At 38.0% G+C, this 23,600-nt stretch overlaps 1 protein-coding gene across 1 annotated transcript in view; it reads left to right on the forward strand.

Annotated features, from left to right (window-relative positions):
* The window catches only part of LOC138367666 (keratin-associated protein 4-3-like), an 89,862-nt gene that overhangs the window by 24,880 nt on the left and 41,382 nt on the right, over positions 1-23,600 (forward strand). The window contains exon 3 of the mRNA XM_069329620.1: positions 902-1,024. Coding sequence (XP_069185721.1) covers positions 902-1,024 — 123 coding nt within the window. The remainder of the gene's footprint in view (positions 1-901; positions 1,025-23,600) is intronic.

Raw genomic sequence — 23,600 nt, forward strand, 5'->3', positions numbered from 1 at the left:
CTGCTCTTTCGGTCCGCCTCTCAACTGTCAGTCAAATGTTACTGACTATTATTTTTTTTCACACACACACCCAGGAAGAGCTCCGTAACAGGTGTCTATTTCCCAGGTACTTATTTACTGCTAGGTAACAGGGGCATCAGGGGTGATACAAACTTTGCCCATTTGTTTCTACCTGGCCCGGGAATCAAACCTGGGCCGCAGGATTACGAGTGGGGTGGGCGCTGTCCACCTAGCTACCAGACCCTTGGCGGGTTCAGATCCCCTGTGTATGTGTGTGTACTCACCTAATTGTGCTTGCGGGGGTTGAGCTTTGGCTCTTTGGTCCCGCCTCTCAACCGTCAATCAACTGGTGCACAGATTCCTGAGCCTACTGGGCTCTATCATATCTACATTTAAAATTGCGTATGGAGTCAGCCTCCACCACATCACTTCCTAATGCATTTTATTTGTCAACCACTCTGACACTAAACAAGTTCTTTCTAATATCACTGTGGCTCATTTGGGCACTCAGTGCCCAAATGAAATCACTGAACTAAATGTGTACCAGACCTCTAACTACGTCCATGCAGGACAAGAAAATGTATGTGTGCTAGTTACCATTGTAAATGAGTGACCACGTTAGTGAAACAAGAGAAACAATCTCTAACATTCAGCATCTTTTTGTCAGCATAATGACTATCTCTATCTATATGGGTCCCCCCCCCCCCACTCTCTCTCTCTCTCTCTCTCTCTCTCTCTCTCTCTCTCTCTCTCTCTCTCTCTCTCTCTCTCTCTCTCTCTCTCTCTCTCTCTCTCTCTCTCTCTCTCTCTCTCTCTCTCTCTCTCTCTCTCTCTCTCTCTCTCTCTCTCTTCTTATATAACTGCCTCCAACACTTTTTTAATAAGACACTATTGTCCACAGACTGCAAAATTCCCACCAGCGCGTGTACAACTCAGGGAGGCCATTGCAGTGACACATGCAACTCAGATGAGGACACACTCTACAATATCTGCAACAGTCCAAGCTGCGTCTGTTGTGTTAAAAGTAAGTTGTTTTTGTAAATCATTATATCATAGAGACAATACTTAAGCTATTAACTTCACTGCTCATCTTTCTACAGTAAAGGGAAATTATTCTAACAGCGGGGATGGTTGACAACAGAATTATATATGAATTGATATATTTACATAAGATCTGGAAGTTACAACAGAATGTATATATATATATGTGGTACCTAGTAGCTAAAACGCACTTCTCAGCCTACTATGCAAGGCCCGATTTGCCTAATAAGCCAAGTTTTTATGAATTAATATATTTTCTCTAATTTATTTCTTATGAAATGATAAAGCTACCCATTTCATTATGCATGAGGTCAATTTTTTTTATTGGAGTTAAAATTACGTAGATATATGACCGAACCTAACCAACCCTACCTAACCTAACCTAACCTATCTTTATAGGTTATGTTAGGTTAGGTAGCCAAAAAAGTTAGGTTAGGTTAGGTTAGGTAGGTTAGGTAGTCTAAAAATAATTAATTCATGAAAACTTGGCTTATTAGGCAAATCGGGCCTTGCATAGTAGTCTGTTCTGGCTACTAGGTACGACATATATATATATATATATATATATATATATATATATATATATATATATATATATATATATATATATATATATATATATATATATATATATATATATATATATATATATAACTTTTTAGACACTCAACCCACCAGGGGACTCGAACACTGGCCAACAAGGTGGCAGTTGCATGCTGTATCCACTACGCTATACTTCAAAGCCATAAAGAGAGGTAGGAATTCTGGGGTATTTAACCAACCAGAATTCCAATCCTCTCCCAGGCGATGAGATAGTGTGGGACCTCGGATGCTCTTTCATCGGTTCCTGTTATATGGGAAAACTCAGTGCCAAATGCTTAATGCACAGACTACCCTATTCCAGTAGCTGAAGTTTATAACTTTTTAGACACTCAACCCACCAGGGGACTCGAACACTGGCCAACAAGGTGGCAGTTGCATGCTGTATCCACTACGCTATACTTCAAAGCCATAAAGAGAGGTAGGAATTCTGGGGTATTTAACCAACCAGAATTCCAATCCTCTCCCAGGCGATGAGATAGTGTGGGACCTCGGATGCTCTTTCATCGGTTCCTGTTATATGGGAAAACTCAGTGCCAAATGCTTAATGCACAGACTACCCTATTCCAGTAGCTGAAGTTTATAACTTTTTAGACACTCAACCCACCAGGGGACTCGAACACTGGCCAACAAGGTGGCAGTTGCATGCTGTATCCACTACGCTATACTTCAAAGCCATAAAGAGAGGTAGGAATTCTGGGGTATTTAACCAACCAGAATTCCAATCCTCTCCCAGGCGATGAGATAGTGTGGGACCTCGGATGCTCTTTCATCGGTTCCTGTTATATGGGAAAACTCAGTGCCAAATGCTTAATGCACAGACTACCCTATTCCAGTAGCTGAAGTTTATAACTTTTTAGACACTCAACCCACCAGGGGACTCGAACACTGGCCAACAAGGTGGCAGTTGCATGCTGTATCCACTACGCTATACTTCAAAGCCATAAAGAGAGGTAGGAATTCTGGGGTATTTAACCAACCAGAATTCCAATCCTCTCCCAGGCGATGAGATAGTGTGGGACCTCGGATGCTCTTTCATCGGTTCCTGTTATATGGGAAAACTCAGTGCCAAATGCTTAATGCACAGACTACCCTATTCCAGTAGCTGAAGTTTATAACTTTTTAGACACTCAACCCACCAGGGGACTCGAACACTGGCCAACAAGGTGGCAGTTGCATGCTGTATCCACTACGCTATACTTCAAAGCCATAAAGAGAGGTAGGAATTCTGGGGTATTTAACCAACCAGAATTCCAATCCTCTCCCAGGCGATGAGATAGTGTGGGACCTCGGATGCTCTTTCATCGGTTCCTGTTATATGGGAAAACTCAGTGCCAAATGCTTAATGCACAGACTACCCTATTCCAGTAGCTGAAGTTTATAACTTTTTAGACACTCAACCCACCAGGGGACTCGAACACTGGCCAACAAGGTGGCAGTTGCATGCTGTATCCACTACGCTATACTTCAAAGCCATAAAGAGAGGTAGGAATTCTGGGGTATTTAACCAACCAGAATTCCAATCCTCTCCCAGGCGATGAGATAGTGTGGGACCTCGGATGCTCTTTCATCGGTTCCTGTTATATGGGAAAACTCAGTGCCACATGCTTAATGCACAGACTACCCTATTCCAGTAGCTGAAGTTTATAACTTTTTAGACACTCAACCCACCAGGGGACTCGAACACTGGCCAACAAGGTGGCAGTTGCATGCTGTATCCACTACGCTATACTTCAAAGCCATAAAGAGAGGTAGGAATTCTGGGGTATTTAACTAACCAGAATTCCAATCCTCTCCCAGGCGATGAGATAGTGTGGGACCTCGGATGCTCTTTCATCGGTTCCTGTTATATGGGAAAACTCAGTGCCAAATGCTTAATGCACAGACTACCCTATTCCAGTAGCTGAAGTTTATAACTTTTTAGACACTCAACCCACCAGGGGACTCGAACACTGGCCAACAAGGTGGCAGTTGCATGCTGTATCCACTACGCTATACTTCAAAGCCATAAAGAGAGGGAGGAATTCTGGGGTATTTAACCAACCAGAATTCCAATCCTCTCCCAGGCGATGAGATAGTGTGGGACCTCGGATGCTCTTTCATCGGTTCCTGTTATATGGGAAAACTCAGTGCCAAATGCTTAATGCACAGACTACCCTATTCCAGTAGCTGAAGTTTATAACTTTTTAGACACTCAACCCACCAGGGGACTCGAACACTGGCCAACAAGGTGGCAGTTGCATGCTGTATCCACTACGCTATACTTCAAAGCCATAAAGAGAGGTAGGAATTCTGGGGTATTTAACCAACCAGAATTCCAATCCTCTCCCAGGCGATGAGATAGTGTGGGACCTCGGGATTGGAATTCTGGTTGGTTAAATACCCCAGAATTCCTACCTCTCTTTATGGCTTTGAAGTATAGCGTAGTGGATACAGCATGCAACTGCCACCTTGTTGGCCAGTGTTCGAGTCCCCTGGTGGGTTGAGTGTCTAAAAAGTTATAAACTTCAGCTACTGGAATAGGGTAGTCTGTGCATTAAGCATTTGGCACTGAGTTTTCCCATATAACAGGAACCGATGAAAGAGCATCCGAGGTCCCACACTATCTCATCGCCTGGGAGAGGATTGGAATTCTGGTTGGTTAAATACCCCAGAATTCCTACCTCTCTTTATGGCTTTGAAGTATAGCGTAGTGGATACAGCATGCAACTGCCACCTTGTTGGCCAGTGTTCGAGTCCCCTGGTGGGTTGAGTGTCTAAAAAGTTATAAACTTCAGCTACTGGAATAGGGTAGTCTGTGCATTAAGCATTTGGCACTGAGTTTTCCCATATAACAGGAACCGATGAAAGAGCATCCGAGGTCCCACACTATCTCATCGCCTGGGAGAGGATTGGAATTCTGGTTGGTTAAATACCCCAGAATTCCTACCTCTCTTTATGGCTTTGAAGTATAGCGTAGTGGATACAGCATGCAACTGCCACCTTGTTGGCCAGTGTTCGAGTCCCCTGGTGGGTTGAGTGTCTAAAAAGTTATAAACTTCAGCTACTGGAATAGGGTAGTCTGTGCATTAAGCATTTGGCACTGAGTTTTCCCATATAACAGGAACCGATGAAAGAGCATCCGAGGTCCCACACTATCTCATCGCCTGGGAGAGGATTGGAATTCTGGTTGGTTAAATACCCCAGAATTCCTACCTCTCTTTATGGCTTTGAAGTATAGCGTAGTGGATACAGCATGCAACTGCCACCTTGTTGGCCAGTGTTCGAGTCCCCTGGTGGGTTGAGTGTCTAAAAAGTTATAAACTTCAGCTACTGGAATAGGGTAGTCTGTGCATTAAGCATTTGGCACTGAGTTTTCCCATATAACAGGAACCGATGAAAGAGCATCCGAGGTCCCACACTATCTCATCGCCTGGGAGAGGATTGGAATTCTGGTTGGTTAAATACCCCAGAATTCCTACCTCTCTTTATGGCTTTGAAGTATAGCGTAGTGGATACAGCATGCAACTGCCACCTTGTTGGCCAGTGTTCGAGTCCCCTGGTGGGTTGAGTGTCTAAAAAGTTATAAACTTCAGCTACTGGAATAGGGTAGTCTGTGCATATATATATATATATATATATATATATATATATATATATATATATATATATATATATATATATATATATATATATATATATATATGTCGTACCTAGTAGCCAGAACGCATTTTTATGTCCACTATGCAAGGCCCGATTTGCCTAATAAGCCAAGTTTTCCAGAATTAATTGTTTTTCGACAACCTAACCTACCTAACCTAACCTAATCTAACTTTTTCGGCTACCTCACCTAACCTAACCTCTAAAGATAGGTTAGGTTAGGTTAGGTAGGGTTGGTTAGGTTTGGTCATATATCTACGTTAATTTTAACTCCAATAAAAAAAAATTGACCTCATACATAATGAAATGGGTAGCTTTATCATTTCATAAGAAAAAAAATAGAGAAAATAAATTAATTCAGGAAAACTTGGCTTAGTAGGCAAATCTGGCCTTGCATAGTAGGCTGACAAGTGCGTTCTGGCTACTAGGTACGACATATATATATATATATATATATATATATATATATATATATATATATATATATATATATATATATATATTTTTATATATATATATATATATATATATATATATATATATATATATATATATATATATTATATATATATATATATATATATATATATATATATATATATATATATATATATATATATAGGTAGGTTAGGTTGACAAAGGCTTTAACAAGCCGAAACGTTCACCTCATTTCATATTTCTCTGTGGATTTTCCGCATAAAATGATCAGTGTTTTGTGATCGTCAATTGCATATATATATATATATATATATATATATATATATATATATATATATATATATATATATATATATATATATATATATATATATATATATATATATATATATATATATATATATATATATATATATATATATATATATATATATATATATATATATATATATATATATATATTATTAAATATGACCGAAAAAGTAAGATTAATAATTCTAACACGAATTTTCTCAATCTTTCGTTTATTACGCTTCACTGTTGGAGGTAAATCAAAAATCAATTCTCCAAAATTCATTTTTATTTCTAGTCTGATGCGACACGGGCGCGTTTCGTAAAACTTATTACATTTTCAAAGACTTTAGTTCACAAGTACACAACTGAATAGAACTTACGTATCTCCGATTTTATATCTACATTTGAGTGAGGTGGAAGGGGTGATGTGGCATTAACACAAGACAGAACAAAATGTGGTATTAATAGGGTATTAATTTCATCAACACAAGACAGAACACGAAACAATGGATATTGAATAGAAGGGTTTGTAGAAAGCCTATTGGTCCATATTTCTTGATGCTTCTATATTGGAGCGGAGTCTTGAGGTGGGTAGAATATAGTTGTGCAATAATTGGCTGTTGATTGCTGGTGTTGACTTCTTGATGTGTAGTGCCTCGCAAACGTCAAGCCGCCTGCTATCGCTGTATCTATCGATGATTTCTGTGTTGTTTAGTAGGATTTCTCTGGCGATGGTTTGGTTGTGGGAAGAGATTATATGTTCCTTAATGGAGCCCTGTTGCTTATGCATCGTTAAACGCCTAGAAAGAGATGTTGTTGTCTTGCCTATATACTGGGTTTTTTGGAGCTTACAGTCCCCAAGTGGGCATTTGAAAGCATAGACGACGTTAGTCTCTTTTAAAGCATTCTGTTTTGTGTCTGGAGAGTTTCTCATGAGTAGGCTGGCCGTTTTTCTGGTTTTATAGTAAATCGTCAGTTGTATCCTCTGATTTTTGTCTGTAGGGATAACGTTTCTATTAACAATATCTTTCAGGACCCTTTCCTCCGTTTTATGAGCTGTGGAAAAGAAGTTCCTGTAAAATAGTCTAATAGGGGGTATAGGTGTTGTGTTAGTTGTCTCTTCAGAGGTTGCATGGCTTTTCACTTTCCTTCTTATGATGTCTTCGACGAAACCATTGGAGAAGCCGTTATTGACTAGGACCTGCCTTACCCTACAGAGTTCTTCGTCGACTTCGTTTCGTCGAAGATAACATAAGAAGGAAAGTGAAAAGCCATGCAACCTCTGAAGAGACAACTAACACAACACCTATACCCCCTATTAAACTATTTTACAGGAACTTCTTTTCCACAGCTCATAAAACGGAGGAAAGGGTCCTGAAAGATATTGTTAATAGAAACGTTATCCCTACAGACAAAAATCAGAGGATACAACTGACGATATTAGTGTTCTCACTGAACACTAATATTATCTTCTCCTACCACCCCCATTCTTTTGTATGTACACATATATATTTAGTTTATTTGAACTTTGTTACAAAAAAGGAGTTACATATGGGTTACAAAGATGCTTATCATAGGTTGTCGAGTTCCTCCAGCTCCTCAGATGGCGGGCAGGAACCCTGGATGCAGTGCGCATTTCCCCTCTGTATCGCCACACTGAGGCGCTGGAAAAGAAAGCTTGCAGCTCTTGGGTCCCTTGTTGTTTCAATGAGCCTAGACCCCAGTTCCTTCAAAAAACTGGTAGCACTTTTACCCCAGGCGCCGAGTGTCTCAGAAGCAATGGGGACAAAATTGTAGTGGTGATCCAGTTCTCTATACTTACGGGATTTGGCTGCTTCCCTGTGGGTGGCAGCGCCACCTGGTTGTGCAACACTGAGGTTAATGTAGGTGTTAGCCAGGGTTGATACGCACGTGTAGTCCCATACCAACTGCTTGCCATTCTTCCAGGGGTTCACTGTGATTCCATCCGGGCGACCAATAAGAGCATCAGAGTTACGGGGCGTTAGGTAACGGGGCTCTCTTTCAGCTGGGCATCCAGTTGTGGTGAGGCTCCTCTTGATGATGTCGTTAACTTCACTGTGCCTCGAGTGCCATCCCCCTGTGCTTTGGCAGAGTAGGCCATGGTGGCCGTACCTGTCAGCCACCACCTCGCCGCAAATACACCTATATCTGTTGTGGATTGGGGCAGCAAGGCGGAGGGCCACAGCAATTCGGAGGGCGTGTGGTGTGAGACGCGTGCCAGTTGCCGACATTGGGGTTGCTAACAGGAAATCCCCTGCATGTGGTGCTGCTACTGCTGTGAGGCGAGCAATGTCGTGTTGTGTTGTTGCAGCACCCAAGCACTCTGCAGCAACTTGGTCTACAATGGGGCCATCCCAGCTGGATTGCTTGTGGGCTTTTGGGGATGGTGGTTGAGGTGATTGGCTTGCACGAGAGGCCCACTCTGTGGCACAGCGTGTAAAATTGGGATCATGTACACCTGCCAGCTGATGTAAGTGGGCAGGTAGAATTTCCTTCACAAGGTCGTCGGATGCTGATAAGGAGGACAGGAAGGCTGGAACAGCGATTTGCGTTGCTGTTCGAACTCCGAGGCCCCCAAGTCTTACGGGAAGAGAGGCTTGTTTCCACTGTAGGTCATCGAGAGAGAGGTTAAGGGCTTTTTCTAGCATTGATTTCAGTAACCGGTCATACTCACTTAGTTTTTGGCTACTGTAAGATGGTGAACACCTCAGAAAGTAGGTTAACCTGGGGAGGGACAGACATCTGGTGATGAGGTAGAGTGCATCATGAGCATCAATATCCCCAATCCTCCCATCCATCCTCTTAAGGTCGGCGATTTTCTTATCAAGGACCTCATCGATGGCTTTCAACCCCAGGGGAGCTCCTAGGAGTGTGCTGTCTTCAGGTTTAGTTTTATGGATATTTGGCAGAAGACCCTCTATTCTCTCTACGATGCCCTGGTTGGAACATATTATTACACATTTAGAAGGGTTCAGGGTGAGGCCTAAAACTGCACCTTGCTCCTGGATTTTTCTGATGTCCTCCAGGAGGGAGTCTTGGGAACCAGCTAGGGTACCATCATCCAAGAACCAGATGTTAAGCTCGCTGGACAGGACCTCTGTGACTTGTTTGATGACTAAGCAGAAAAGGAGAGGAGCAAGGGGGTCACCCTGTTGGACGCCTTCTCGCGAGTCAATTTCATGTTCGCCAAAAAGTAGCTTAAGATCCATACTGTAGTATGAATGTACAAAAGGGTAGAGGGAAGGGAAATGACTATGAACCGCACGGAGTTCAGCATCCCTCCGCACGAAATTGAAGGCATTTTTGAAATCTAGCTTGATAAGGGCCTTTTCGTCTGTGATGTTGGCGATGAAGGCTCGAGCTGCATTGGCTGCCGCCGGTTATATATATATATATATATATATATATATATATATATATATATATATATATATATATATATGCGAACAAGCCTGAATGGTCCCCAGGACTATATGCGAATGAAAACTCACACCCCAGAAGTGACTCGAACCCATACTCCCAGGAGCAACGCAACTGGTAACTACAGGGCGCCTTAATCCACTTGACCAGCACGGCCGTCAAAAGGAAGTGATAGCCGAGGCTATTTGAGCCACTTCCCCGACGGCAACTCGGATGGTAATCTTGGGCATAGCATTTCACCAAATCACCTCATTCTTTGGGGCACACGTGAGGAACACACATGCGAACAAGCCTGAATGGTCCCCAGGACTATATGCGAATGAAAACTCACACCCCAGAAGTGACTCGAACCCATACTCCCAGGAGCAACGCAACTGGTAACTACAGGGCGCCTTAATCCACTTGACCAGCACGGCCGTCAAAAGGAAGTGATAGCCGAGGCTATTTGAGCCACTTCCCCGACGGCAACTCGGATGGTAATCTTGGGCATAGCATTTCACCAAATCACCTCATTCTTTGGGGCACACGTGAGGAACACACATGCGAACAAGCCTGAATGGTCCCCAGGACTATATGCGAATGAAAACTCACACCCCAGAAGTGACTCGAACCCATACTCCCAGGAGCAACGCAACTGGTAACTACAGGGCGCCTTAATCCACTTGACCAGCACGGCCGTCAAAAGGAAGTGATAGCCGAGGCTATTTGAGCCACTTCCCCGACGGCAACTCGGATGGTAATCTTGGGCATAGCATTTCACCAAATCACCTCATTCTTTGGGGCACACGTGAGGAACACACATGCGAACAAGCCTGAATGGTCCCCAGGACTATATGCGAATGAAAACTCACACCCCAGAAGTGACTCGAACCCATACTCCCAGGAGCAACGCAACTGGTAACTACAGGGCGCCTTAATCCACTTGACCAGCACGGCCGTCAAAAGGAAGTGATAGCCGAGGCTATTTGAGCCACTTCCCCGACGGCAACTCGGATGGTAATCTTGGGCATAGCATTTCACCAAATCACCTCATTCTTTGGGGCACACGTGAGGAACACACATGCGAACAAGCCTGAATGGTCCCCAGGACTATATGCGAATGAAAACTCACACCCCAGAAGTTACCAGTTGCGTTGCTCCTGGGAGTATGGGTTCGAGTCACTTCTGGGGTGTGAGTTTTCATTCGCATATAGTCCTGGGGACCATTCAGGCTTGTTCGCATGTGTGTTCCTCACGTGTGCCCCAAAGAACAGCTTCCTCAGGACTCTCGTAAACAGATTTCTTTTTCTTTTTAAATCGTAGACAAGATTCCCGGGTGTGAGAGCCTCAGAACTGAGTGAGCAACCAAGTCTGGCGCACGCAGCATAAGCTAACAGCTTTGCTGTTCAGCTTCTGATCACAGCATTGCCTATAAATGTAAATATATATATATATATATATATATATATATATATATATATATATATATATATATATATATATATATATATATATATATATATATATATATATATATATATATATATATATATATAAGTAGTAGGGTGTAAGCGCCACAGGTCCCCATTTTTTTTTTTGCCAGAGGACCCCTGTGGGGTGTAAGCGCCACAGGTCCCCATTTTTTTTTTGCCAGAGGACCCCTGTGGGGTGTAAGCGCCACAGGTCCCCATTTTTTTTTTCAGGTCAAATATCCCCTTTGCGCCCCAAGGGTTTCAGGTAAATTTAGAAAATCCCCTGTGGGCCCCAAGGGTTTCAGGTAAATTTTGTCAGTCACAGATTTTAGAAGTAAGGATTTCTTATGAGAAAAATAATTTCCGAGACATAGAAGTTTGTTAAGGCCTTATGGGACAAATTCAAATAACGTATGTAGCTCTTTAGGGCTTCCAGGAGAACTCTACGGACATATTTTACATGTTTTCAACTTACAAAATCGTCTACGTAAGCCTTAGTTATTCATATAAATTTAGAAAATCACCTGTGTAAGTCATTGTTTTCAGGGTTTCGTACATCACACCCCCCTCCCTCCCCCCTTACCTCGCAATCTGTCGCATCACCTGTATTTACTTTAGACGTCAGTCAGCCAGCCAGCCAGTCGGCTCTTAATCTTATCTTATCTTCATAATATCTGGACCGTCCCTCCTCTCTCTCTCTCTCCTTTCATTCAGTTCAACTATTTTCCAACATCGTATGTTTGCTCCTTTTCATTAAGCAAGTCAGTATGTTTGCTCCTTTTCATTAAGCAAGTCAGTTTTACACAAATAAATCATGTTAGTAAGCAAGTTCTAGCTCACGTTCCCCACCTTAGTCCCCTGTCGTATAAAGAATACTATCATTCCAATCCCTCTAAAATTTAAAAATAATCATATTTCAAATGTAGTTCAATACAGTAATTTAGTTACCAAGCTCCAGCTCTTGTCCTCCGCCTTAGCTCTCTCTCGTATCTTCGTTAGTATCAGTCCAATTTCCCTGAAATTTCTACCCTCTGTATTTCAGACATAGTTTAGTAAATGCAAACAATTATCAAACTCTAGCTCTTGTCCCCAGCTTAGTTCATTTGTACAAAATCATTAGTAACAGTCCAAATTCCCTGAGATTTTTAGCCTCTGTATTTCAGACACCGTAAATAAGATCAAAACAGTTACCAAGCTCCAGCTCTTGTCCTCCGCCTTAGCTCTCTCTCGTATCTTCGTTAGTAACAGATCAATTCCCCTGAAATTTCTACCCTCTGCATTTCAGACACCGTAAATAAGATCAAAATAGTTATCGAGCTCCAGCTCTCGTCCCCGCCTTAATTCTCTTTCGTATCTTTGTAAATAACCCATCAATTTCCCTAAAATTAAAAGCAGACATACTTCAAAGTTAGTAAATAAGATCAAGTCAGTTACTGAGCTCCAGCTCTCGTCCCCGCCTTAGTTCTCTTTCATATCTTTGTAAATAAACCATCAATTTCCCTGAAATTTTTACCCTCTGTATTTCAGACATAGTAAATATGAAGTAAACAATTATAAAACTCTAGCTCTTATCCTCTGTCCAAGCTCACTTTTGTAAAATCATTACTCTCAGTCCAAATCACCCAACTACATTTTCAGACATAGTAAATAAAAACCAGTTCAGTTATCAAGTTTCAACTCTTGTGCCCCAGCCTAGTTCATTTGTACAAGTTCTTTATTTTCCAACTAAATCACCCTGAGATTTAAGATCACCGTATTTCTAACGTAGTAAAATTAATCGGGGCATTAACCAAGCTCCATTCCCTCTGCCTTAGATCATCAGACATAAATATTTTCGATCAAGTCCGTCTCCAGCTTAACTCTTACCCTTTCCCTCCCTTACCTTCTCATCCCCAACTTATCCAAACCTTCAATAATCGTACTGTATTTGCATATTTTCTCTATATTCACTGTGTTCTTCGTATTCTCATCCGTGTTCACTCCATGTTCTTCAAATGTTCACAGTCCCATTCAGTTCATATTTTCACAAGTATCTCCATTTTTTATGTAATCTTTCTCTTAGTCTCATTATGTTCTCTACAAATTCTAGTCATATTTTCTATGTTTTCATATTCATCACATGTTCTCTTTACAACTTTTATACTCAATATTCATGCTAACTTCCATATTTTGTGTTCTTTGTCAATATTCATGTTCTCAATGTTCTTAGCTTGTTCTTCACATGTTCAGTGTTCATTCTTTGTATTCCCTATGTTCCTTATCATGTCTTCATATTCTCTATAAGTTCATATTCCCTGCATGTTCACTCTATTCATCAACTGTTTCTTACATGTTTTCTGTGTTCACCGTATGTTCACTGTGTTCATTCCCTTACTTAACCTCAATTTTTTATGTTCTTTGTTTCTTCCATTCACTAACTAGTTCTTTGTCAAATAATATTATACTGCATTACAGTTCCCTCAACAATTTTAGTCACCCAGTTTTTATTTGCAAAACTATGTCAAAGTAATTCTCATAGTCAACTTAATAGTTCTACCAGCCATGTTCTTAAACAAATCTACACTTTATTCAGTTCCAAATTTACAAAGACAAACCTTTCTTGTAACTTCTTAACTAAAAATCTTTCGCCAATCAACTGAAACATAGTCACTTTCCTCATTTCTCAACTAACTTATTATCCAATCAACCAAAAATTGTCAAAGGAATCTTTCCAACACTGTTCATAACTAAACTTATTATCCAGTCAACTAAAAATAGTCAGAAATAGCCTCGTTCAACACTGTTCTTAACTAAAACAACCTTTCTCTTAGCTAAAAATTGTCAAAGGAAACTTTTTTCAGCACTTTCTTAACAGGCACTATGTTTCATCAAGAAAAAATTGTCAAAGGAAACTTTCCAAAACTGTTCATAACTAGCTTTTATCCATCGTCAATCAACTAAAATAATAACTTTCATCATTTCTTAACTAAACTTATTCCCCCAGTCATCAGAAATTAACCGTGTTCATCATGTTTCATTGTCATTTCATAACTAAAATTATCTGCCAATCATCAGAAAAAGTCACTTTCATCATTTCTTAACTAAACTTATTCCCCAGTCATCAGAAAATAACCGTGTTCTTCATGTTTCATTGTCATTTCTTATCTAAAATTATCCGCCAATCATCAGAAAAAGTCATGTTCATCATGTTTTGGCTTTTGCTCAACTAAAAGTATTCATCGGTCAACTAAAAATAGTTACTTCATCATGTTTCCTTGTCATTTCTTAACTGAAATATCACTTCTCTCATCTGAAAATAGTCAGGATTAATCTCATTCAACGCCGTTCTTAACTAAAGTAACCTTTTGCTTAGCTAAAAATTGTCAAAGGAATCTTTCAGCACTGTTCATAACTAACTTTATCCATCAATCAACAGAAAAAGTCATATTCATCATTTCGTAACAGCCATTATGTTTTCGTCAAGTAAGAAAATATAGTCAAAGATATCTATCATCGTCGTTCTTAACTTCCATTTATACTTTGTGGAGCACTAAAAATAGTCAAATGTAACTTTTTCAACACTTTCGTAACTAAAATTTTATGTCGCTAAGTAAGAAAAAATAGTCAAATGTAACTTTTTCAGCACTTTCGTAAAAATTATATGTCGTTAAGTAAGAAAAATAGTCAAAGGTGCTCTCCGTTACACCAAAGTTACTCTTCGAGAAATCAAAGACGCTCTTCAATACATCAAGGACTTACTCAAAGACACCAAAGTCACACTCTAAGACATCCTTCGAGACATCAAAGACTTCCTTAAGACTTCAATGGGACTCTTCCATTCATCAAAGACATTCTCTAAGCCCTCAAAGTTATTCTCCGCACAATCAAAAGTTATTCCGAGACAACAAAAGTTATTCTCAGAACAATCAAAAGTTATTCCAAGACAACAAAAAGTCATTCTCAGAGCTATCAAAATTATTCTCGGAGTCATCAAAAGGTATTCTCTAACTCACTTTGGTCATTAAAGTTAATTTCTATGTTATAAAAGTTTGTCTCAGAGACATCTAAAGTTAATCTTAGAGTTATCAAATGTAATCTCTAACTCTCTTTTGTTCATCAAAGTTGATCTCAGAGTTAGCAAAGGTAATCTCTAACTCACTCTCGTTCATCAAAGTTGTTTCAAAGACATCAAAGTCATTCAAAGAGCTAACAAAAGTTATTCTCAGAGTCACCTTCGTTCTTCAGAGAAACTTTCCAAAACATCTTTATTCATCAAAGTTATTCTCAGAGGCATAAAAGTCATTCTCAGAGCTATCAAACTTGTTCTCAAAGTCATCAAACTTATTCACAGAGTCATCAAAGTTAATCTAAGACATCATTTTTCATCAAAGATATTCTCTCTAAACCATCAATGTTCTTCTCTAAGACATAAAAGTTATTCTCAGAGTCAGCTTCGTTTTTCAGAGAAACTTTCAAAACATCTTTGTTCATCAAACTTGTTTTCAAAGTCATCAAAAGTTAATCTAAGACATCTTCTTTCATCAAAGTTATTTTCAGAGACATCTAAAGTTATTCTCAGAGCTATCCAACTTGTTCTCAGAGTCATCAAATGTTATTCTCGAAGTCATCAAAGTTATTTTCAGAGACATCTAAAGTTAATTTCTATGTTATAAAGTTATTCTCAGAGACATCTAAAGTCAATCTTGGTCATCAAAGTTGTTCTCTAAACATCAATGTTGTTCTCCAAGACATCAAAGATGTTCTCAAAATCATAAAAGTTATTCCCAGAGCTATCAAAGTTATTCTCAAAGTCATCAAAGTTATTCAAAGAGCTAACAAAAGTTATTCTCTAAGTAACCTTTCGTTCATCAGAGAAGCTTTCTAAGACATCTTCGTTCTCCCAAAGTTGTTCTCTAAGACACCTTCATTCATCAAAGAAACTCTCCTTCTTCCATCATGTTATTCTTTAAGACATCTTCAGTCATACAATTTTCTCTCCAAAATGTAACTAGTTCAGCTTTTCATACCAAACCTGCATTTCTGTTAAAACATATTTTCTTAGTTGCTTTACCCTAAAACTGTTCTCTGAACTACACTGTTCAAACCTACGTAACCTATCCTCTCCACCCAATGTTACTTAGTTAACGTAACGTTCCTAAACCTAGCTTTACCTATCCTAACATACCTTACCTTACCTTCCCTATCTTACCTAACTTTACCTATCCTAACATAACTTACCTTACCTTCCCTATCTTACCTAACTTTACCTATCCTAACTTAACTTAACTTACCTAACTTATTCTGCTTAACATAACTTACCTTACCTTCCCTATCTTACCTAACTTTACCTATCCTATCCTAACCTAACTTGTCTTACCTAACTTAATCTTACTTTCCCAAACTGATGTATCCTAACTTATCTAGTCCAACCAGACATGATCTAACTTAAGTATTCCTTCTTGTCTTTGTGTTTCGTCAATCATTGTCTCATATTCATTTACTCATTTCATTAGTTAATTTCTCAAATGGTCACTTATGCATTTCAAGTGCTATTTGTTAGAGATTGGATATTTAAGCATTTCAAAGAATTATAATTTCTCAAATGGACGTTTTTGCATTTCAAGTGCTATTTGTTAGAGATTGAATATTTAAGCATTTCAAAGAATTTTTGTTATATATGGGCATTTACTCATTTCAAGGGATAATTTCTCAAATGGACGTTTTTGCATTTCAAGTGTTATTTGTTTAAGATTGGGTGTTTAACCATTTCAAAGGTTTTTCATATATATGGGAACTTACTCGTTTCAAGGGCTAATTTCTCAAATGGTCATTTTTGCAGATCAAGGGTTATTTGTTAAAGTTCATCAAGTTGCCCATAAGTTGTATTAGTAGGTTCTATCTTATGTTCTTATTTCCCAACCCCTTAACCTAACCTCTTGTAATCTTAGTGTATTTAGTAGGTTCTATCATATGTTCTTATTCCCCAACCCTTTAACCTAACCTTGCAGATGTAGTTTGTTGAATATATTATCCTTTTCCTAACCTTTCAGATGTAGTTTGTTGAATATATTATCCTTTTCCTAACCTTTCAGATGTAGTTTTGTTTCTCCTTTGTATATTTTTACCCAAACCTTCTTTCCTTCTTTTACTTTGATTCTCCTACTCCTTCTAACCCTCCTTTTCTATCTCTCTCCCTTATTCTCTCTTCCTCCCCCTCTCTCTCCCTCATTTGCTCAAATGCTCTCTTCTTTCTCAAATTCAAGTCTTATTGCTCCCATTCTCACACCCTCACTCTCATTCACTTAGTTTTCTTTTTTCTCAAATTCAAGTCTTAGTTCCCCCATGCCCACACTCTCTCTCTCATTCTCTCTTCTTTGGTCCCATTTTCTTCCGCCCCCTCTCTCTTACTCCTTGCTCTTCTTTCATGCTCTCACTCCCTTAAGCTCTTGTTTCTCAATTTCAAGTCTTAGTAGATCTGATTCTTTACTATTGTAATTCTATTATTACTAAGATAAAGAATGAACTTATATGTGAAAACAAAGTAAAGAAGGAAAGATGGTTTGGGTAAAAATATACAAAAAGGAGAAACAAAACTACATCTGAAAGGTTAGGAAAAGGATAATATATTCAACAAACTACATCTGAAAGGATAGGTTAAAGGGTTGGGGAATAAGAACATAAGATAGAACCTACTAAATACACTAAGATTACAAGAGGTTAGGTTAAGGGGTTGGGAAATAAGAACATAAGATAGAACCTACTAATACAACTTATGGGCAACTTGATGAACTTTAACAAATAACCCTTGATCTGCAAAAATGACCATTTGAGAAATTAGCCCTTGAAACGAGTAAGTTCCCATATATATGAAAAACCTTTGAAATGGTTAAACACCCAATCTTAAACAAATAACACTTGAAATGCAAAAACGTCCATTTGAGAAATTATCCCTTGAAATGAGTAAATGCCCATATATAACAAAGATTCTTTGAAATGCTTAAATATTCAATCTCTAACAAATAGCACTTGAAATGCAAAAACGTCCATTTGAGAAATTATAATTCTTTGAAATGCTTAAATATCCAATCTCTAACAAATAGCACTTGAAATGCATAAGTGACCATTTGAGAAATTAACTAATGAAATGAGTAAATGAATATGAGACAATGATTGACGAAACACAAAGACAAGAAGGAATACTTAAGTTAGATCATGTCTGGTTGGACTAGATAAGTTAGGATACATCAGTTTGGGAAAGTAAGATTAAGTTAGGTAAGACAAGTTAGGTTAGGATAGGATAGGTAAAGTTAGGTAAGATAGGGAAGGTAAGGTAAGTTATGTTAAGCAGAATAAGTTAGGTAAGTTAAGTTAAGTTAGGATAGGTAAAGTTAGGTAAGATAGGGAAGGTAAGGTAAGTTATGTTAGGATAGGTAAAGTTAGGTAAGATAGGGAAGGTAAGGTAAGGTATGTTAGGATAGGTAAAGCTAGGTTTAGGAACGTTACGTTAACTAAGTAACATTGGGTGGAGAGGATAGGTTACGTAGGTTTGAACAGTGTAGTTCAGAGAACAGTTTTAGGGTAAAGCAACTAAGAAAATATGTTTTAACAGAAATGCAGGTTTGGTATGAAAAGCTGAACTAGTTACATTTTGGAGAGAAAATTGTATGACTGAAGATGTCTTAAAGAATAACATGATGGAAGAAGGAGAGTTTCTTTGATGAATGAAGGTGTCTTAGAGAACAACTTTGGGAGAACGAAGATGTCTTAGAAAGCTTCTCTGATGAACGAAAGGTTACTTAGAGAATAACTTTTGTTAGCTCTTTGAATAACTTTGATGACTTTGAGAATAACTTTGATAGCTCTGGGAATAACTTTTATGATTTTGAGAACATCTTTGATGTCTTGGAGAACAACATTGATGTTTAGAGAACAACTTTGATGACCAAGATTGACTTTAGATGTCTCTGAGAATAACTTTATAACATAGAAATTAACTTTAGATGTCTCTGAAAATAACTTTGATGACTTCGAGAATAACATTTGATGACTCTGAGAACAAGTTGGATAGCTCTGAGAATAACTTTAGATGTCTCTGAAAATAACTTTGATGAAAGAAGATGTCTTAGATTAACTTTTGATGACTTTGAAAACAAGTTTGATGAACAAAGATGTTTTGAAAGTTTCTCTGAAAAACGAAGCTGACTCTGAGAATAACTTTTATGTCTTAGAGAAGAACATTGATGGTTTAGAGAGAATATCTTTGATGAAAAATGATGTCTTAGATTAACTTTGATGACTCTGTGAATAAGTTTGATGACTTTGAGAACAAGTTTGATAGCTCTGAGAATGACTTTTATGCCTCTGAGAATAACTTTGATGAATAAAGATGTTTTGGAAAGTTTCTCTGAAGAACGAAGGTGACTCTGAGAATAACTTTTGTTAGCTCTTTGAATAACTTTGATGTCTTTGAAACAACTTTGATGAACGAGAGTGAGTTAGAGATTACCTTTGCTAACTCTGAGATCAACTTTGATGAACAAAAGAGAGTTAGAGATTACATTTGATAACTCTAAGATTAACTTTAGATGTCTCTGAGACAAACTTTTATAACATAGAAATTAACTTTAATGACCAAAGTGAGTTAGAGAATACCTTTTGATGACTCCGAGAATAATTTTGATAGCTCTGAGAATGACTTTTTGTTGTCTTGGAATAACTTTTGATTGTTCTGAGAATAACTTTTGTTGTCTCGGAATAACTTTTGATTGTGCGGAGAATAACTTTGAGGGCTTAGAGAATGTCTTTGATGAATGGAAGAGTCCCATTGAAGTCTTAAGGAAGTCTTTGATGTCTCGAAGGATGTCTTAGAGTGTGACTTTGGTGTCTTTGAGTAAGTCCTTGATGTATTGAAGAGCGTCTTTGATTTCTCGAAGAGTAACTTTGGTGTAACGGAGAGCACCTTTGACTATTTTTCTTACTTAACGACATATAATTTTTACGAAAGTGCTGAAAAAGTTACATTTGACTATTTTTTCTTACTTAGCGACATAAAATTTTAGTTACGAAAGTGTTGAAAAAGTTACATTTGACTATTTTTAGTGCTCCACAAAGTATAAATGGAAGTTAAGAACGACGATGATAGATATCTTTGACTATATTTTCTTACTTGACGAAAACATAATGGCTGTTACGAAATGATGAATATGACTTTTTCTGTTGATTGATGGATAAAGTTAGTTATGAACAGTGCTGAAAGATTCCTTTGACAATTTTTAGCTAAGCAAAAGGTTACTTTAGTTAAGAACGGCGTTGAATGAGATTAATCCTGACTATTTTCAGATGAGAGAAGTGATATTTCAGTTAAGAAATGACAAGGAAACATGATGAAGTAACTATTTTTAGTTGACCGATGAATACTTTTAGTTGAGCAAAAGCCAAAACATGATGAACATGACTTTTTCTGATGATTGGCGGATAATTTTAGATAAGAAATGACAATGAAACATGAAGAACACGGTTATTTTCTGATGACTGGGGAATAAGTTTAGTTAAGAAATGATGAAAGTGACTTTTTCTGATGATTGGCAGATAATTTTAGTTATGAAATGACAATGAAACATGATGAACACGGTTAATTTCTGATGACTGGGGGAATAAGTTTAGTTAAGAAATGATGAAAGTTATTATTTTAGTTGATTGACGATGGATAAAAGCTAGTTATGAACAGTTTTGGAAAGTTTCCTTTGACAATTTTTTCTTGATGAAACATAGTGCCTGTTAAGAAAGTGCTGAAAAAAGTTTCCTTTGACAATTTTTAGCTAAGAGAAAGGTTGTTTTAGTTAAGAACAGTGTTGAACGAGGCTATTTCTGACTATTTTTAGTTGACTGGATAATAAGTTTAGTTATGAACAGTGTTGGAAAGATTCCTTTGACAATTTTTGGTTGATTGGATAATAAGTTAGTTGAGAAATGAGGAAAGTGACTATGTTTCAGTTGATTGGCGAAAGATTTTTAGTTAAGAAGTTACAAGAAAGGTTTGTCTTTGTAAATTTGGAACTGAATAAAGTGTAGATTTGTTTAAGAACATGGCTGGTAGAACTATTAAGTTGACTATGAGAATTACTTTGACATAGTTTTGCAAATAAAAACTGGGTGACTAAAATTGTTGAGGGAACTGTAATGCAGTATAATATTATTTGACAAAGAACTAGTTAGTGAATGGAAGAAACAAAGAACATAAAAAATTGAGGTTAAGTAAGGGAATGAACACAGTGAACATACGGTGAACACAGAAAACATGTAAGAAACAGTTGATGAATAGAGTGAACATGCAGGGAATATGAACTTATAGAGAATATGAAGACATGATAAGGAACATAGGGAATACAAAGAATGAACACTGAACATGTGAAGAACAAGCTAAGAACATTGAGAACATGAATATTGACAAAGAACACAAAATATGGAAGTTAGCATGAATATTGAGTATAAAAGTTGTAAAGAGAACATGTGATGAATATGAAAACATAGAAAATATGACTAGAATTTGTAGAGAACATAATGAGACTAAGAGAAAGATTACATAAAAAATGGAGATACTTGTGAAAATATGAACTGAATGGGACTGTGAACATTTGAAGAACATGGAGTGAACACGGATGAGAATACGAAGAACACAGTGAATATAGAGAAAATATGCAAATACAGTACGATTATTGAAGGTTTGGATAAGTTGGGGATGAGAAGGTAAGGGAGGGAAAGGGTAAGAGTTAAGCTGGAGACGGACTTGATCGAAAATATTTATGTCTGATGATCTAAGGCAGAGGGAATGGAGCTTGGTTAATGCCCCGATTAATTTTACTACGTTAGAAATACGGTGATCTTAAATCTCAGGGTGATTTAGTTGGAAAATAAAGAACTTGTACAAATGAACTAGGCTGGGGCACAAGAGTTGAAACTTGATAACTGAACTGGTTTTTATTTACTATGTCTGAAAATGTAGTTGGGTGATTTGGACTGAGAGTAATGATTTTACAAAAGTGAGCTTGGACAGAGGATAAGAGCTAGAGTTTTATAATTGTTTACTTCATATTTACTATGTCTGAAATACAGAGGGTAAAAATTTCAGGGAAATTGATGGTTTATTTACAAAGATATGAAAGAGAACTAAGGCGGGGACGAGAGCTGGAGCTCAGTAACTGACTTGATCTTATTTACTAACTTTGAAGTATGTCTGCTTTTAATTTTAGGGAAATTGATGGGTTATTTACAAAGATACGAAAGAGAATTAAGGCGGGGACGAGAGCTGGAGCTCGATAACTATTTTGATCTTATTTACGGTGTCTGAAATGCAGAGGGTAGAAATTTCAGGGGAATTGATCTGTTACTAACGAAGATACGAGAGAGAGCTAAGGCGGAGGACAAGAGCTGGAGCTTGGTAACTGTTTTGATCTTATTTACGGTGTCTGAAATACAGAGGCTAAAAATCTCAGGGAATTTGGACTGTTACTAATGATTTTGTACAAATGAACTAAGCTGGGGACAAGAGCTAGAGTTTGATAATTGTTTGCATTTACTAAACTATGTCTGAAATACAGAGGGTAGAAATTTCAGGGAAATTGGACTGATACTAACGAAGATACGAGAGAGAGCTAAGGCGGAGGACAAGAGCTGGAGCTTGGTAACTAAATTACTGTATTGAACTACATTTGAAATATGATTATTTTTAAATTTTAGAGGGATTGGAATGATAGTATTCTTTATACGACAGGGGACTAAGGTGGGGAACGTGAGCTAGAACTTGCTTACTAACATGATTTATTTGTGTAAAACTGACTTGCTTAATGAAAAGGAGCAAACATACGATGTTGGAAAATAGTTGAACTGAATGAAAGGAGAGAGAGAGAGAGGAGGGACGGTCCAGATATTATGAAGATAAGATAAGATTAAGAGCCGACTGGCTGGCTGGCTGACTGACGTCTAAAGTAAATACAGGTGATGCGACAGATTGCGAGGTAAGGGGGGAGGGAGGGGGGTGTGATGTACGAAACCCTGAAAACAATGACTTACACAGGTGATTTTCTAAATTTATATGAATAACTAAGGCTTACGTAGACGATTTTGTAAGTTGAAAACATGTAAAATATGTCCGTAGAGTTCTCCTGGAAGCCCTAAAGAGCTACATACGTTATTTGAATTTGTCCCATAAGGCCTTAACAAACTTCTATGTCTCGGAAATTATTTTTCTCATAAGAAATCCTTACTTCTAAAATCTGTGACTGACAAAATTTACCTGAAACCCTTGGGGCCCACAGGGGATTTTCTAAATTTACCTGAAACCCTTGGGGCGCAAAGGGGATATTTGACCTGAAAAAAAAAATGGGGACCTGTGGCGCTTACACCCCACAGGGGTCCTCTGGCAAAAAAAAAATGGGGACCTGTGGCGCTTACACCCCACAGGGGTCCTCTGGCAAAAAAAAAAATGGGGACCTGTGGCGCTTACACCCTACTACTTATATATATATATATATATATATATATATATATATATATATATATATATATATATATATATATATATATATATATATATATATATGTATCTTGTACTATTTAGCGATGATAGTAATACAAAAGAGCCTGACTGCAATAAAGACTGTGTACAATGTTCGGATATCAGTGAACATAATGCTGTTCATGATGTTCACAGCACTAACC

The sequence above is a fragment of the Procambarus clarkii genome, chromosome 23, assembly GCF_040958095.1.
Source record: "Procambarus clarkii isolate CNS0578487 chromosome 23, FALCON_Pclarkii_2.0, whole genome shotgun sequence".
NCBI lineage: Eukaryota > Metazoa > Arthropoda > Malacostraca > Decapoda > Cambaridae > Procambarus > Procambarus clarkii.